The sequence below is a fragment of the Ruditapes philippinarum genome, unplaced genomic scaffold (assembly GCF_026571515.1).
Source record: "Ruditapes philippinarum isolate M1 unplaced genomic scaffold, ASM2657151v2 ctg7563_1_1_1_1, whole genome shotgun sequence".
In the NCBI taxonomy this organism is placed as follows: domain Eukaryota; kingdom Metazoa; phylum Mollusca; class Bivalvia; order Venerida; family Veneridae; genus Ruditapes; species Ruditapes philippinarum.
In genome coordinates, this window is record NW_026852268.1 from 16734 (window position 1) to 36422 (window position 19689).

Here is a 19689-nt window from a genome sequence, read left to right on the forward strand (position 1 = left end):
TGTTTAACAAAGATTATGGATAGAATAAACCATTTCAGGTTTAAATGACGGCATAAAAATAAAAAGTCTAACCTAGCATATACATTTTTTTATTCATTGACAATTTACTCGACTTATATAAAAAACAATACAACAAACAGTAGACATGAAGAATAATCTAAGTTATGAATTATGAACAATGCAAAATATGAAATACAAATCATGACATTATTAAAACACATATCAATCATGTCATCAAAATCAATTTCAATTATTCATGCAGTATTGTATTAAAGATCCCGTGTTTTGTGATTGATATTGTTACTGTGTGTATACCACACTTGCAAAAAAATTATATATGTATATAATTATGCAAATTAAACAATTTTCAAACATCGAAGAATATGTAAAATGTGTACTGCAAAATTAATATTTGTGCACATTTTATTTAATCAGTTAACTACATGCATTCATTTCTTATTGGAAAATTTGACTTAGAATTTATAGAAAATAAATCTCTAATTACCTCCCTTTATTTACATGAAATGTTAAATTGGGTAATATCTTTATAAATAATGCTTATTGGAACTTACAATATTGACAAATCCTTATTTGAGCATCATATTTATGAAATAAAACCATGAAAAAATTGTGTTACAGGATCTTTAATACATTTACCAAATATGAATACAAGTATAAACAAGAGCCACCCCCTGGTGGGGGCCATGCTCGACTTCTTCTTATCTCCAACATAGTTAGTATATTGTAGTAAACAATACTCCTACAAAACTATATTTTCTTGTAAAAAATGCAACTCAAATTTCTGTTTGACATTGATGGGCAAGGTCATTTATACATCAAGATCAAATTTGAATTCATCATCATGTCAGTTTTGTCAGAAGTGGTCATTTGTCCAAGAAATAAATCAAATAGATAAATAAATAACAAAGTTATAAAGTCCTTAAGGTAATAATGAAATAAACAAGTTTGCTTCTTTAAAAAGAAGCATGCAAGAGTTTTTGTTTTGCAGCTGTGGAAGATGTAATTGTTAAAAGGCCGGAAAGTAAGAAGTTCTGATTGGTCGTTTTGCATCTGCTAACAAAAATAACATATCCGTTATTTCTGTCAGTCTTGGGATAAGCTATAATTAGGAATAATCAGTGAGGTATTCCAAAGTTAAAGGAGCAGCAAAATTTCGGTACATGGTTCACTCCATCATATAATAGTGCTTGGTGATGTTGTAGCTATAGCTACTGTTACTATTTTCCAGAACATTAAATAGTAAATCGCTATTCAGAAAACAATAATCAATTTATACATTTAAAAGGATAAAAAAAACAAGTAAACCATTGTTCATAGCTTTAAATGTAACTTAAATGATATTTTGTTAAATGATGTTAACGTCATATTTTTAAGTGAAATTTGTAGACTGTAGGCTTTAAATGAGATTCATTAAATTACTATTTTATATGCAAAAATGTATGCCACAAGCAATCATTCTCAACACTGTGGAGAGGTCTGACCTCTCCAATAACATAATTTGACCTCTCCAATAACAAAATTATGGCCAATTGAAGCAAAATTTACTAATTATTAATGTCATGGTCAAATTAAGGTCAAGGTGAATTAAATCTTCTTTAACATCTTGTCTACGATTATTGTGCCCAAGTATAAAGACAACCCATTTATTACTTAAAAAAGTTATAGCAAAGAAACTGTGAAATTATATTAATTTGACCTTCAAAGTCAATGTCACTTATGAGTCAAGGCCATATTCAGTTTTGTAACGGTATCAGATACTAGTTTAACCTGCATGATTATTTTACCTTGACCTTTATATTATCAGTACTATTCCATTAATGCTTGAATGGGCAGTTCTTATTTATAGACAGGCGATTCCCGCCACTAGCCAGTTCTGAGATTAAAATTGATAAGCTCACATCTGTGTTCTTACTTTAATCTATTCACATTTGTGAATTACTGAACTCCGTATCCATAATAAATATACGTACATTACACAAGAAGTATTACATGGTGTCAGAAGAAAAAAAAGGATTAAAAAAAGTGAAAAAAGGATTATAAAGCTCTCATATATTATAAACAATTGTTAGAACAATGGAGGGAATTCCACCGCCGAATATAAATTGGGATAGTACCAATTTGCCAGACGAATGGCAAAAGTTTGAAGAGCATGCAAAATTAATATTCAACGGCCCGTTACTGGAGAAGATTGAAGAGCAGAAAGTCAGCTACCTATTAATCTGGGTAGGAAGCAGGGGCAGAGAAGTCCGCCAAACATGGGGTGATATATCAGCAGAAGACCAGAAAAAATTAGAAACCTACTACACACGGTTTCGAATTTACGTGCAGCCAAAACTCAACCCCATATTTGCCAGATTTAAATTTTATAACGAAACGCAGGGTTCAGACAACTTCGACTCTTTCCTGACACGACTACGGATAAGGGTCAGAGATTGTCAATTCGACAAGCCGGAAGAAATGATCCGTGACAGAATTGTTTTTGGGATAAATAACCCTAAAGCCAGAGAAAAATTGATCAACGAAGGTGATAAGTTAACACTTGACAAAACAATTCACATTGTGCTAAATATGGAATACTGCCAAGAACAATTAAGGACAATAGGCAAAGAAAATGTAGACGCAGTCAAACAGAGAAATATATGCCCTAATCAATGCCACCGCTATCATCAGCATCATCATCATCAACAACAACAACCAACAATAGTGTAACAAAAAGCAGCAGGAAACTCCAAGGATGGAAACTGCTCAAACTGTGGACGAAAAAAGCACACGCATCATCAAATCTGTCCAGCCAAAAACATGACATGTCATAATTGTGGAAAGTTTAACCATTTTGCCTGTGTATGCAGATCAAAAAGCAGGAATGTACATAACGTTAGTTCAGCAAATGGATTTAAACAAAGTGATTCGGATGCAGAGGAAAATACAGAATTTTGCATAGACACGGTAAATTTTTCTTCTCCTACTGAACGTGCATTTGTCCAAATAAATGTTGGCCCTTCCCGTATACCTATACATTTCAAATTAGACACAGGTAGCGCTGTAGATATTCTCCCTTTAAATCAGCTCAAGAAACTCAACATAAATCACCCTCTTGAGCCCCCCAGTAGTCACTTGACCTCATACACTGGAAACAGGTTACCTGTATGTGGCACGCTCAACCTGCAAATGAGTTACAGGGATCAGAGCTGTCAATCAAATTGCTACATTGTAGATAGCAACACCGTCCCACTACTTAGTTTACAAACATCTGTTAACCTTAACCTGATACAATTGACATACTCAGTAGAAACCTCTACACCACTTGGGGCGTCTGTGGCCGAGTGGTTAAGGTCGTTGACCACTTGCCCCTCACCGCTGTGGGTTCGAATCCCGACAGGGACTTTGGATTCTTTCATGTGAGGAAGCAATCTAGCTAGCTTACGGAACGTCGGTGGTTCTACTCAGGTGCCCGTTTGTGCCTGAAATAATGCACGGAAGGGCACCTGAGGTCTTCCTCCACCAGTAAAGCTGGAACGTCGCGATATGACCTATACTGTGTCAATGTGACGTAAAACCCAAAACAAAACAAAAATCTACACCACCTGATAAACAAAAGATCTTATCAGAGTATGGAGATGTATTTAAAGGCATCGGGGTCATTCCAGGTGAGAGTAGATTGCACTATAGGCCAGATGCAATTCCTATCATTAATCCTCTCCGCAGGGTTCCGGAGGCATTAAGAGAAAGATTAAAAACTGAACTCCAGCACATGGAGAAAGAGGATAATTACAAAAGTAACAGAACCTACAAATGAGGGATGGCCAATTTCCCGCGCAGACTGTAATCCTGCTGTTGTGGAATTTTTCAATCACAGAGACGAACTCTCTGTAGCAGACGACCTTATATTGGTCAAACAATCGTTATTCCCGCCTACGCAAGACAGCAATTGATAGAGTCAGTTCATCAAGGTCATATGGGTGTGGAAAAAACTATACGACGAGCTAGGGACGCTTTGTTTTGGCCTGGCATGGCAAAACAAATCACTAGTTATATTTATCAATGTGCTGTATGTCAAAAGCACAGATATTCAAATGCAAAAGAGCCTTTGATATCACATGACGTACCAGACAGACCATGGCAAAACATTGCCGCTGACTTGTTCTCATTTGACAACAAGGACTATCTGGTCACCGTAGACTATTACAGTCGATACTTTGAAGTAGATGCTCTCCCAAATACTCAAAGTACAACTGTAATTAGAAAACTTAAAGTCCATATGGCCAGATACGGCATATGTGACAAACTAATGACAGACAACGGCCCGCAATTCTCTGCAGAAAATTTCGCAGATTTTGCGAGAGAATGGGGTTTTTCACATGTTACATCAAGCCCCTTACATCCAATCAGCAATGGTCTCGCTGAAAAAACAGTGTCCATTGTTAAAAGGTTATTCAAAAAAGCCCAGGAAAGCCAGAAAGATCCATATTTGGCTATTCTAGAATATAGAAATACACCCCTTGAAGTTGGCTTTTCACCAAACCAACTATTAATGGGTAGAAGAACAAAATCAATTCTACCTGTCACTAATGCGCAACTGAAGCCCCAATGCATCGACCCCAAGACAATAAATAAAAAAATGAAAGATATCAAACAAAAACAAAAATCTTGCTATGATAAAACCACCAGAAAACTCCCCCCTCTAAAACTAAATGAGTATATACGGCTTCAGGTTAAAAATCACTGGGAACCAGCAAGAGTTATAGAAATACACGATGACCGCTCCTATTCAGTGCAAACTAAAACAGGTGGTATTTACCGCAGAAACAGGGTCAAGCTGAACAAAACAAAGGAAAACTTTCCAGAAATTCAAGAATTCTCACCTAGAATCCTGGAAGAATCACCTCCCAATAACCCCTTATTGAACCCCACTGTCAGTAACTTTCCAGAATCACATAATTCTGACCACGCTATAACCTCTGAGTGCAATGATAAGCCCCGCCAAAATAACCCTTATGTCACACGTTCAGGCAGGGAAGTAAAACAGAACAAAAGATACTTTGATGAAAAATGGAGTAACAAATGAACAATAAAGCAGAAAACATTAAAAAAAAAGATGTGATTGAACTTTATGACTTATTAGTTAAAACCTATGTTTTAATTACACGCATTATTGTAATTCATATACATGTATTTTTTCATCAATGATAAAGCTTGTTTGTTTGTTAAGTAACAACTTAAACATCTATATTATTCATTATTTCATGTAATAAAAATATTATTGTTAAATGATTATCAAACATATTTAATAGACATTTGTATATTGAAAGAGTTTCAAATTCTCAAGAAGAGGGAAATGTAACGATATCAGATACTAGTTTAACCTGCATGATTATTTTACCTTGACCTTTATATTATCAGTACTATTCCATTAATGCTTGAATGGGCAGTTCTTATTTATAGACAGGCGATTCCCGCCACTAGCCAGTTCTGAGATTAAACTTGATAAGCTCACATCTGTGTTCTTACTTTAATCTATTCACATTTGTGAATTACTGAACTCCGTATCCATAATAAATATACGTACATTACACAAGAAGTATTACAAGTTTGATCTTCTTTAAGATATTGTCCTTAAAGTAATTGTGCTCAAGAATGAAAACATACCATTCATAATTAAAGTTATAGCCAATTATAGCAAAAATCAAGCAAAATTCAATTATTTTGACCTTTAACATCTGAGCTAAAAAAAAAAATCACAAAAATTTCAGGTTGGATATCAAACTAGCATCACACAATTGTAAATCTGTTACAAGATACCTAACAAGTCTTAATTACAATCAATGAAAAATCATAATATAATGACTATACGAATAAACAAATTTGTAAAACATAAACATCAATCATGAGGTATATATTAAGAAATATAAGACATAATTGTGTTATTGTGTATCTTCATTGTATGACAGTTTCAATATTTACAATCATAAATACATCCACAGATTTATAGACATGGCTATGAGATCTATATTATCACATGTTGTCCATTACAAATTTACATAATACATGTTATATACATGATATTGCACACACAATTCTTTACAACTATCTTGGCCCAGTGTCCCAGTCCTAAAACTATGAAGCTTTTTTGGTGTCAATAGCTTTTTATTCATCTATTGGCAGGGCGGGCAAAACCAATTGTCCGTATTGCCCAGGTTGTCCCACAGCCTGTACGGACAAATGTAAATTTTCAAGAATTAACTATGTAAAAATCATACGGACAAGTTGAAAAATGCATCACATAAAAACAGACAAGTAAGTCCAAATCAAATTTTGCCAGCCCTGATTGGAATTCAATATTCTTTATTTATGCTTCTTTTAAAATGTAGGAAGATGAATCTATAAATATTGATGATATTTTTCTCTATAGCCTACACAAATGCTTGAAGCCTTCATTGATAGAGAAGAAAGTCACTGTCAGTCCACATCCTTCAGTTTTCTTAGAATTTACCACAGTTTGTCACAAAATTGATCTCAAAAGAATAAGAAAACTTTTCAGAAAGTCATCATTTCTCATGTGTTTTTCTCAATATTCAGCACACAAAACTTGTCTTATGTAAGTTTCATGACAAATCAGTGTGAGACAGTCTTGATAGATATTTTCATCCATCTGTGAAATAGTAGTGTTGATGAGCATACTAATTATTGGTTCCCTGATGAGGAATGTGTCAGCAAGTTCAGTCCCAGGGGTAAATGTACAAGGAACCATCATGGGGTCCAACATATCCCACTGCTATCAGTACAACATCTACTATTGTCCAAACTCCAAGACCTCCAAAACTGAAGAGCTTGCCGATACCAGATCTCCATAATCCAATATAGAACCTGTCCACACCAAAACCACCCAATGTTACACTGTAAAATATACATCAAAATATGTAAAAGAAATGTTAAGCAATAATTTCATGTATCTTCTTTTTACTTATATATCTATGCATCCATTCTTTTTTTTTTATTCAACAAATATATAACTGAACATCCAATACCTTGTCATCCCTTAAACAATTCATATAAATATGTATATATCTGCTTTTTTACAAATAAATCTTTGTATTTTTTTTTTTTTTGTAATAGTTCCATGAGCAAATAGCAATAATCAGGGGGTCTGTGACCAAACAGTTTAAATATCTGCCTAACAACCCAGAGATCATGGCCTTAAGCCCTACTTTAATCTTCATCGTGTTATCTCACATGATACTACTGAAAGTTTAACTTGTTTTACTTTAAAGCTAAATTAAATACATGCATATTTAAATTATATATCTGCCAAACACCAAAAGTATATCAAACATAAGACCAGCAGAATGTATTAATGATGTATTAACAGAAATCCATTAATGTGACCATGTTTGTTTGATTGGGTTTTACGTCACATTGACACAGTATAGGTCATATCGCAACTTTCCAGCTTTACTGGTGGAGGAAGACCTCAGGTGCCCCTCTGTGCATTATTTCAGGCACCTGAGTAGAACCACCGACGTTCTGTAAGGTAGCTGGATAGCTTCCTCACATGAAAGAATCCAAGTCCCTGTCGGGATTCGAACCCACAGCGGTGAGGGGCAAGTGGTTTGAAGTCAACGACCTTAACCATTCAACCACGGACGCCCCATGTGACCACGTACAATGCCTTAAATAAAACCTGGGATGGTAAAATTATCATATGCAAAATATACATTTTACAAATATATGACTATTGTTACAGAAATATGACAGCTTTAAAAGTCCCTTATTTTTTCCTAATAAGTTTATTGATGAATATCCTCTAAATACTGGAACCTCTAAATTCCGAAAACCGGACAATTTTCTGTAGGCTATTAATGCTAAACATGCATGAAAATCCTCTGAAAAGCGAACAGCAATTTGAGTGTCAAATTTTTGTATATTTTAATGTAGATTTAAACATAATCCCAACAGGAAGGATGCAATTCAATTCAGTTTATGGTGACTTGCTTTATCTATGCAGGTGTGAAAAACACTTGTCAGTGTACATGTATGTTACATAAACAGTTTTATAAATACAGGAATATGGTGTAGTTCAGTTTTATAATTATAGGAATATGGTGTAGTACCATTTTATAAATATAGGAATATGGTGAAGTACAGTTCTATAAATTTAAGAATATGGTGTATTTTTGTCAAACAGTGTGACAGATATGGAAGTATGACTGAGCAATGACAATCAGTTTTAAAGATATAGAAATATAACTTAGAGAAGTCAAACAGTGTTTTACATCATTTGTAGCAGTTGCACATTGTATTACTAATAACAATACATTGTATACCTTAGTGCTAGCGCTGTTGACCATTTAAATCCACTGGTCCAGTTACATGGAAACTTTTTAAGGAATGTTCTGTTTCCTGGAATATAACATAAAACATGGAACATCTCTAGAACTGATCGAACAAACAAGAGCTATCACTAGAGGTGATTCGTACCCACATCCACCAGCTTAACTATGTGAAAAATAAGTGATCTAAAGCCAAATTTGAACTCGACCTATATTTTACCTTATATATTTATATCTGTGTACCAATAATAAGTAGAATGAATTGCCTTCTTAAAAGAGTATAATCATCTCTTAACCATTACTTTTGTAAAAAAAAAAGAAGATAACTGAGTAAACTAGAACTGCCACTATCATGGCGTGAATACCCCCGCATACCACTTTGTCAGAATCAACAGTGGCCATTTAGAGCTCAAGGACAACCTCCCTGCCAAATCTGAGGTTACTAAGCCAGTGCATTGCTAAGTTATGTATTCTACATGCTTCAAATGTGAAAATGTCAAAATCAATACATTGCGGACAGGACATTCTTTAGCAATTGAGAAGAAAAGCTTTTTTTTGTCAAGGTCCCTGTGACCTTGACCTTTGACCCAGTGACCTCAAAATCAATAGGGGTCACCTTATAGTCATGATCAACATCCATGCCAAATATGAAGACTGTGGGTCAAAGGAATCTTAAGTTAATGGGTGGACAAACTTTTTGAAGTCAAAGTCCCTATGACCTTGACCTTTGATCCAGTGACCTCAAAATCAAAAGGGGTCATCTACTAATCATGATCAACATCCATGCCAAATATGAAGACTGTGGGTCAAAGGAATCTAAAGTTATTGGGCAGACAAACTTTTTAAGGTCAAAGTCCCTGTGACTTTGACCTTTGACCTGGTGACCTCAAAATCAATAGGGGTCATCTACTAATCATGACTAACCTACATTCCAAATATGAAGACTGTGGGTCAAAGAAATCTAAAGTTATTGGGCGGACAAGCTTTTTGAAGTCAAGGCCCCTGTGACCTTGACCTTTGACCTGGTGACCTCAAAGTCAATAGGGGTTATCTACTAATCATGACTAACCTCAATGCCAAATATGAAGACTGTGGGTCAAAGGAATTTTAAGTTATTGGGCGGACAAGCTTTTTGAAGTCAAGGCCCCTGTGACCTTGACCTTTGACCTGGTGACCTCAAAATCAATAGGGGTCATCTACTAATCATGACTAACCTCCATGCCAAATATGACAACTGTAGGTCAAAGGAATCTTAAGTTATTGGGCGGACAAGCTTTTTGAAGTCAAGGCCCCTGTGACCGTGACCTTTGACCTAGTGACCTCAAAATCAATAGGGGTCATCTACTGATCATGACCAATCACCATACCAAGTTTGAAGTTCCTAGGCCTTAAGGTTCTTTAGTTATTGATCGGAAACCGTTTTTGCTTACAAGGTCAATGTGACCTTGACCTTTGAGCCTTTGACCCCAAAATCAATAGGGGTCATCTACTGGTCATGACCAATCACCTTACCAAGTTTGAAGTTCCTAGGCCTTAAGGTTCTTTAGTTATTGATCGGAAACTGTTTTTGCTTACAAGGTCAATGTGACCTTGACCTTTGACCCCTTGACCCCAAAATCAATAGAGGTCATCTACTGGTCATGACCAATCACCATACCAAGTTTGAAGTTCCTAGGCCTAAGGGTTCTTTAGTTATCACTCGGAAACCATTTGGTCTACGGACCGACGGACCGACAAGTGCAAAGCAATATACCCCCTTTTCTTCGAAATGGGGGCATAATTAAAAACAAGGAAAGTCCCAGATGCACAACTACACATGATGACCAACAGTTCTGTAAAGTTTCATGACTATATGGTGAAATACATTTTGAGTCAGCCCAACACAAGTTAAAAACTGCAACCTCATCCAGTCAGTACTCGAGCTCACTGCATCAAACTCATTCAGTACTGGAGAAGCATCTAAATGTTAACATGTAGCAAGTACTGGACAGCTTGGTGCTGGTAGAATCTACTATATATATGTCAGTTATAAACAGAATTTAAAAGTTGACTTCCGGTGTCCTGAATAAAGCCGAGAGGAAGGCAAAGTAGGCTGAGTCACAGGGGTGCATTAGCCCCTAGTACAAATGACGGCTTGTAAGACAGGCCCTTTGCTTGGCACCAACAGCCCCTTTTAAGGGCTACCTCCTTTCATTATTGTCTCAGGTTAATGTACATTTAGGTTCTCATTGACTGCCATACAGTGACCTACTTTGGCTCAAAATTCATATCTTTGGCTTATACTCCATGGAAATTGCATGGAGGTAAATTATCACCACTTTGTGCTACAAAATTAACTCTATCAGGGCATGACTGGGGTTTGTACTTGACAGTGAAAGTTGCATTTTGTGCCCTTGCGGGGTGATGGACATCTCTAATCCTAAATAAGCAGATAAATATTTTTCATAGTTTTTTTTATTCATTTTTCATATTAAATTTATATCCATTATGATACATATAAAATATAAAAACTCAGAACAGCTTTTGTAATGTTTATAGTATATTTCACCTGTTTTTTATGGTTTTACAGAAATGAATATGAAATGAAACTTATACCTAGACATATTTCTTCTTCTTTTACTGTACAGTAAGTTATAAATGTCTGAGGCGGGGCTTGCTTCATTTGACAGTTGCTTCCCATCAATGCTTTAGCACATGATATTTTATCAGCATCAAGTTGGTAACCATAGCGACAATGATATGGTCTTTTGAAAGTCCGGCTTCCCTGAAAATAATATGAAAAAATAATGCTCTACTTTTTCTTAATTAAAAGTATCATTATACTATAATGCAAGAAAAATTAATATCTACTTCCGTTCTCACATAGAGAATTGATAAAAATATGTTGAACTACATTGAGCGACTAGAAGTAATTTTCCTGACTTCATTTGATTTATTTATGTCATATCTGACCTTATATGACCTGTACGTACTCTGTTTTTTATGCTGTAATAATGCACTTGACTGCCCTACCTGTTTGATTGAGAAAATATGTGAAGCGTGTTAGGATATTATTTTTGCCTATGATACAAAAGAGAAAGAATATTAAAACACTTGGCAATAGAATATATACTTGGGGGTTATGTTATCTTGAACAAATCAAATACCCTCATGTTTCGATGATCTTTCTATAAGTTTGTTTGTACCCCCAAATTAGCTGGGAAAAATATTCTGTATTCAGGTGTAAGTCTATTTAAGTATGTCTATAATGCTAGTTTCTTAACAAATCAAGAAACAAGAGGGCCATGATGGCTCTGAATTCACTCACCGGGCGGGGCCAATTTTAACCAGGGGGCTTTTATTTGAACAAACTTGGTAGACACCCATTTGAAGATGTTTTATGCTAAATATGTTAACTCTAGCTCTAAAGGTTTAAAAAAAAAAAAAAAAAGATTTCTTAAGTTTTTACTATATACATAAAGGGAAAATGAATGACCCCCTAGGGCATGGGCCAATTTTGACCCCAGGGCTTAAATTATTTGAACAATTTGGTAGACCCTCACTAGAAGATAATTCATGCTTAATATCTGAACTCTAGCTCTTTGGGTTTTTTAACAGAAGATTTTTTAAGCTTTTACTTTATACATATAAGGAAAATCAATGATACCCCGGGGCAAGCCAATTTTAACCCCAGGGCCCTTATTTGAACAAAAATGGTAGACACCTTTAGAAGATGTTGAACAAAAATGGTAGACACCTTTAGAAGATGTTTCATGTTAAATATCTTAGCTCTAGTTCTAAAGGTTTTTTAAAAGAAGATTTTTTAAGTTTTTACTATATACATAATGGGAAAAACAATGACCCCCTGGGGCAAGGCCAATTTTGACCCCAGTGCTTTTATTTGAACAAATTTGGTAGACACCTACTAGAAGATGTTCCATGCTTAATAGCTAAGTTCTAGCTATTTGGGTTTTCTAAAAGAAGATATTTTAAGTTTTTTCGTTCGGTTTGCAACCAGAGTTCTGCTTGGAATTAAATTCTATGAAATTTTTTTTAAAGTTGACTACCAAAGGAACATTCCTGTGAAGTTTGGATAAAATTGGCTTAGGGGTTTATGAGGAGATGTTGTTTAAAGTAAAAGTTTACAGAAGGGCGACGGATGAAAAGCGATCACAAAAGCTCACCATGTCACTTTGTGATAGGTGAGCTAAAAAAAACCTTTAACCACATAATAGTTATTTGGACAGATATGCTGTCAATGCACCTAGTGCATATCGGTAACAATACTAATTTTTATATGTATACATTTAATTAAATTTACTTCTAAATTTAAATGTACATGGACCTTATAAAAATTTTATATGTATTATATACATTTAATTAAATTTACTTCTAAATTTAAATGTACATGGACCTTATAAAAATATATTAGGAAAGATCTTACACAAGTTCTATTTATATTAAAACTAACAAGCAATGATTTATATTGTTGTCCATACTTAATTAATAGAGCGCAAACAGTTTTCACAGTCCGGGTCACTGTGACCTTGACCTTTATGAATGTGTGCCCTTAACAGTTAAAGGCTTCTCTAATAAATAAGGATGGTCATCCTTTGTAAAAACAGTTTCCACATTTAACCTTGACCTTCATGCATAAATAAGCACATATAAACAAGAGGGGTCTTCTTAACCCTAAAGAAATGATCATCCAATGAACAGTCATCAAATTTAAGATTTTGAATTCACTGGCCCGAATTCGAGTTTTGAATTTATTCTACTATATATTTAACTAAATTTTCTTAAAATTTACACTAGCCCGAACTAATTTTCACTGGCCATGGGCCACCGGGCCAGTGCTAAATTCGATGACTGAATGAAGTTTGAAGGCAGTGGGTCATATGGTAGTCTAGGTAGTGAGCAGAAATGTTTTTCACATTCACGGTCACTGAGACATTGTCCTTTACTGCTTTAGGCATTAGTGCCCAAAAACAACACCAACAGCCTTCTGCTAAATGAGGGTGACCATTCTAGAAAGTTTGAAGGCTGTGGGTAAAATGGTTCTCTAGTAATTGAGCGGAAACAAAATGGTCTACCAATTGACTTACCTACATACCTACAGACCAATAAAACATAAATTTGTAAAGCAAAAATAACAAACTGTATACAGTATAACTATTTTGTCTTTTACCTACAATCATTTTACATTTGGATGACCATACATATGTAAGGTCACTTTAAAGAAAAAAAATCCCTTTACGGGTCTTTGTTTGCATATGTTTCCATTACATGTACAATCCATATATAACTCAAACAGACTGGAATAATAAAATTAGTACGAGGAATTACTTTTGTCATTTTATAAAAGCAAATTTTATCACAAGATCTGGCTTGACTGTATATAAACACAGAGATAAAGAAAATATAGAAATTAACGAGATTTACCAAACATGTGATGTTCTGTTTGACAGTACATTCTGTTGTCTCAGTCTTCCCATAGACACAGTAGTAGTTGAGCTTGCAGTTTATACATGAAGCACCAAGGTTTTCACAAGGTACATTATCTGGACAATGTTGGAGGTAGGAGAAATCAATGGTGGTTGACTCAGTTGGTGTTACATTGAAAAAGTTGCCTTTGCTTGCATCTGTTGTTGTATTTGTGTCAACAATAGGTGGAATGATTGTTGATACTGCATCTCGTTTTACAACATCAGCTGAAGATAAAATCAAACACATAATTCTACATATATGTAGAAAAAATTGTTTTTTATGTACTTTGGAAATGAAGCATTGTTGAAAGATTCATACATAATGACTGTATCTTATTCTTTCATCAAATTTTATCCAATTTAATTCATTAAATCAGTAAATGGAGCATCATCTCTTGTGTCAAGAACGATTCTTGCAGCTCTTTTCTGAAATTTTATTATATCCAAAATCTGTTCATTGCTACAGTTTCCCCAGACTGTACACCAATAATCTAAGTGAGCAGTCTGTTACTGTACAATATTTAAAAAGGAAATTCGTTACAGGGCTGTAACTCTTACAACAAGAGGGCCCAGAGGGCCCCCAGATCGCTCACCTGAGAAATTGGTCAAAAGGTCAAAGTGTAGCCCCTTTTCACCCCAGAAGCACAATTTGAATACAAGGGACAGCTTAATCTGAAAAAAGTACACTTTCACCAAAGAAATGTTTGTGTAAAATTATTTCAAAACTGAACCAGTGGTTAAGATGTTGTTAAGATGTTATTGTTTTCTAATTTTAACTCTGGCAGCCATTTTATTAAGCAGTTCAGTCTGTCACTAAGTGAGAGGTGAGCTAATAAAAAGATGATTGAAAAAGGGAGGGAAAACAAACATTTGACCTGGCTGGAGATTGAACTGTCAACCTTGATCCCCTGGGGCCGGCCAATTTTGACCCTAGGGGTTTATTTCAACAAACATGGTAGACAATTACACTAGAACATGCCAAATATCTAAGCTTTAGGTGTTTAGGATTTTCACAATTAGTTTTTACTATATACATATAAGGAAAATAAATGACCCCTGGGGCTGGACCAATTTTGACCCTAGGGCATTTATTTGAACAAACTTGATAGGCATCCACTAAATATATTATCTATAGTGCTTTTAGATTGTCACAAGAAGATTTTTTAGGTTTTTACTATATACATATAAGGAAAATCAATGAACCCCTGGGGTGAGGTCAATTTTGACCCTGGGGATTTTATTTTAACAAACTTGGTAGATATCTATTAGAAAATGTTTCATGCCAAAAATCTAAGCTCTACTTCCTTTTAGTTTTAGATTTTCACAAGAAGATTTTATAAGTTTTTACTATATACATGATCCTAGTGCTTTTATTTGAACAAGTTTGGTAGACATCCACAAGAAGATGTTTCATGCCAAATATGTAAGCTCTAGCTGTTTTGTTTTTTTACAAGAAGATTTTTTAAGATTTTTGTAAAAATATCATTCAGTTGCCATTGCAACCAGAGTTCTTCACAGAATTTAATTCTTTGAACAACTTCGGTAGAGCTTCATGCAAGAAACATCCCTGCAAATTTTCAACAAATTTGGCCATGTGAATTGTTGACGCACATGCGCACAGACGAAAGATGGACGACGGACAATGGGCCATCACAAAAGTTCACCTTGAGGACATTGTCCTCAGGTGAGCTAAAAAATATTGAACCAGAAAATGGTGATGATATGCATAACTAGACTTGGTACTGATCATTCCTGGAAAGTTTGGATATAATTGCAGCAGGAGTTTCTGAGGAGTAGTCTGAACAAGCTTCTGTGTAGCTGGCAACACTACAATCACTAACAGACCAAAACACCTTTTTCATTCAAGGACCATATAAACTCACCCAAAAATCATTCAAGCAGAAAATCCATGTTATATGCATAAGTACTTGAGCTACTTATCAATCATGTATGAGATCGTATTTACTATTTCTTAGTAACAGTATAAGCATTTGTCAAAATTAGACTTTTCTGGGACTAAGTTTGTCATTTGTCCAAAGTGGTTTAAATAAGAGTTGTCCTAGACATTGGGCAATAGGATTTGTAGAGGCCTGCAAATTTTGAAGGTACTTCACCCCTTAAAACACTTCATTCACTCATCTTTTGTTTGAATTTCAATACAACCAGTGTTGCATCTAGGCCGCGCGATTGCGCGATTTGCGCATTTTTTATGCAGATCGCGCATTTTATTGAAGTCAGTGCGCGCCAAGTCGCGCATCTGACAATCTTTTCAACTTAATTCAATTTATCTTCATCGTATCTTAAACGCTTCAGCCATGTTTGTTTTCACTCGTGGTTATGACTAAAATATGTACTAAATCGCGTGTAGCAGCCGACTAAGTCATCTCGCGTGTGAAATGTAGTATTCGTCAATATTTTATTTTTTCTACTTCCGTTTTTGAGCGGACGATAGCTGTCAAAAAGGCCTGAATGTAAAATAAATGAACTCTATTCTGTATGTCATATTGTAAGGTCAATGTATGTCCCCCACATCTTTTTCAAATCCCCCACATTTTTCAATTGAGTGGGGGACAATCCCCCATAATTTTGAAATTCTAGATGCAACACTGATACAACATTACATAAAATTTATCAGTTTATGCGCAAAGTGGGCCCGGCATTGGCTTGCCCGGCTATAGATCACGTTTGTATATCTAAAAGGAAATCAAATAAAAAACAATTAAAGAATATATAGAATTCTATACTGGTCAGGGACCATCAACCGGACACTTTTTGAACATTTTTCCGTACAGATTTCATCATTTTTAACCCAGACACCTAAAAATTTGACACAGTTCAGCTTGGTTCTTCTCCTACTGTAACTAACAAACTAGTTTGTTTATTTCTGAATGTATTAACACTTATATCTGAGGCTCAACAAGGAGGGTATCAAAATTGCCTAAATTTTCTACACTACAGTACCATGTGTCCGGACAGATATGTACATGACGTGATTTAATTCAGATAAAAGCTTGGGTGTTTTGATTTTTAACATGATATACAATATGTCAGCAACAATATGTCATGGTTTGATGCCAGATGGTCCCCAACCAGTACCTATCAATGAATTTTTCAGTGTCAGTTCTAATCGGGCACCGCCATTTCATATTTGTAACCCAATGATATTGATAATAGACAAGGTATTCCTATAACTAACAATCACAACTTTTCAGACTAATAATAATCATTGAGTATTTCCCAGTAAAAATGGAAGCTGTGCATAAAATACTGAATGACACCTTTAAAATGGAAAAATTAAATCTTTTTTTAACCGACTTCACCGTTCATACAGGCTTTGCGTAATTTCATATTATTCAAAGGCAATTAAATAAAAAACAAATAAAAAAATATATAGAATTCTATTATTATCAATGAAATTTTAAGTATCATTTCATGCTGGGCACCGTAATACAATGATTTACAGCAAAAATTCCAATAATTGACCAATTGCAACTTTTTAACATACAAGGTGTAATAGAGCTGCATTTTAGTAAATGTTCTCAGTTTTTATTGCCCTTTTCGCTTGTTTTCCGTACTGAAACTGAAACTGGTTTATTTGGTTAAACGCCTATTATTTACAATTAAACATGTATTCAATGGCGTTTTACAATAAAATACAATTTAAACTAAAATCCCATAATGATACTGTTTTAACATGAATGCAAAAAAAATTCAAAAAATGCTAAAATACAAATAATAAAAGTGATACAGACAATTTAAACAAAAAAAAATATTGCCTAAAATATACCGTAGAATATCAGAGACCCAGCACATAATACAAAGAGCATAAAAACGAATAAAAATAACTAAAACATATAAAAATATAGTTGGTTCTTACACAGTCATTAAAAAATTAAATACATGTATTTCTGGTAAAACACATAGGTTATGTAAAAATATCAGACTAAAACGCAGAAGTTACTTGAATTTTACAATAGCAATTGTGCTAGATTATTGCTTAGCAAATTGTTCTGAATCACCGTAGTTGTTAAAGCCAAAAATTAAATTAAAACAATGAGTAGAAGTTATTGAAAAAGTGGGTTTTTAGTTTATGTTTAAACACATCTAGAGACTGAGACTGTCTAATATCTATTGGTAATTGGTTCCATAATTTCGGTCCCGCCGTACCAAAACTTCTGTCACTGAATGTTTTCTTTTATTAAAAGGCACTTCGTAAACACTGTCTACTAAAACAGCTGATCTGAGCCCTTGTCGCTTTGGAACCTGCCGGCTTAAAAGTTCAGCCAGGTAAAGCGGTGCGCTGCCTACAGAACATTGGTACATGAATGTTAGAATTTTCTGATTTATTCTTGCTTTAATAGGTAACCAATGCAAATCATACAATGCCTGTTTAGAACTATCAAATTTCCGACGTTTTAAAACCAACTTTGCACACATGTTTTGTATCCTTTGGAGTTTGTAAATGTCTTTATCGGGAATACCATACAAAATCACATTGAAGTAATCAAGATGTGAGATCACTAGACTTAAGATAAGAGTTTCTGTTGCTTCTTTGGTAAGATAGTTGCGTATATTCTTAATTCTAAAAAAGTTGAGCATGGCTGTTCTACATTTATTTTTTACATGTTCTTTAAGGTTTAATGTTTCATCGGGATAGGCTCCTAAGTAACGAATACATTTTACGCGACTGACTTTGTCACCGGCGATGTCAAATTCAGTTGTCTGGCATTTGTGAAGTTGCTGTTTGCTTCCAAAAATGATAAACTCGGTTTTCGAAGTGTTCATTTTCAGCTTATTCTGGTTCATCCAGTCGTTTATGGTGATTGCACAATTCTCGATGTCTTTGATTGCTTTAGTTTCACTGTTTTGAGTTGCGGGCCTGAACGTTTTGTGAGCAATGTACCAAGTTAATTTGATCGCTGCTTGTTGGTAGATTCTGGTTAAATATATAATCTTGTTCATACTCTTGATAAATAAATTCTATGATTATCGTTTAAATAAATCTTGTAGTGTTAAATTTATAAAGTCTTGTGTTATACTTTCTTAATATAAAGAGTAAATTGAAGGTAGCGTCCAACACCACCATCCTAGCCACTGGTTGCCAATTAAGAGTTCAGAGAACCTGGGTAAAGTGCCGTTTAAAGATATATTTGTCCAGAGCGCCACCGAGTGTTGGGCTTGAATCAGCTTGAACCACTGATAATAAACCGGAACTATTACAAAGGTAACAATAATAGCTGAGGGAAGCCTAATCTGGTACCCAATCCTTATATGGTCCTCATATAAGATGAAGTGTGCTGGGTACCAGTCTAAATGGAAGCGGTACTTTTTTTAAAAAGAAAATGTAAAAATAAAAAATTGAAGTAATATTTTATTTGACTTCCTCGTTCAAAGGCTTTGTCTACTTTCATATTAATGTGATAATAAATTCAATGACGATAGGATAATAAACAAATAAAAATGAGAGTAATACTCCTGTACAGTCACTACTTGCTGCATTTGCATGCCAGTGTATTTAAACAACTAACAGTGGTTTGTCCGAAAATGTCATGTCCGAAATTTATCTTTTATTTGAACAGTTTTAAATATACATAGCATAATCTTACCAGTACTACATGAAGTAATTCTAAAACAAATTGGCAATAAACTCAAACTTATAAATATATTGAGAGAACAATAATGAAATGAAAGTAATCTGCAGAAATCCATCACGACCTCTCCATTACTTCCGGTTTACTAGTTTACATCATAAACAAAAATAATAATTTTTTAATGTTGATAAATACCAGATATTTTTCAAATTATTATTGCAGTCTCAAATAAGAAAGAGTTTTACGATCAAACTTTTATTTAAAAAAAAAAACAACATGTTTTGT

The 19689-nt window shown here is 34.5% G+C and overlaps 2 protein-coding genes across 2 annotated transcripts; one reads left to right on the forward strand and one right to left on the reverse strand.

Annotated features, from left to right (window-relative positions):
* Nucleotides 1-73: 73 nt before the first annotated feature.
* LOC132755021 (TM2 domain-containing protein 3-like) lies at nt 74-19577 on the reverse strand. Its single transcript, XM_060745803.1, has 5 exons — nt 19420-19577; nt 13770-14038; nt 10944-11112; nt 8343-8418; nt 74-6915 (listed from the first exon to the last, which is right to left on the reverse strand). Exons 1-5 carry the CDS (start codon nt 19520-19522, stop codon nt 6738-6740), a joined length of 795 nt encoding a protein of 264 aa, XP_060601786.1. The 5' UTR covers nt 19523-19577; the 3' UTR covers nt 74-6737.
* LOC132754989 (uncharacterized protein K02A2.6-like) lies at nt 2821-5086 on the forward strand. The gene is made up of 3 exons (XM_060745764.1): nt 2821-2967; nt 3878-4525; nt 4733-5086. The coding sequence occupies exons 1-3, from the start codon at nt 2821-2823 to the stop codon at nt 5084-5086; spliced, it is 1149 nt and encodes a 382-aa protein (XP_060601747.1).
* Nucleotides 19578-19689: the final 112 nt, after the last annotated feature.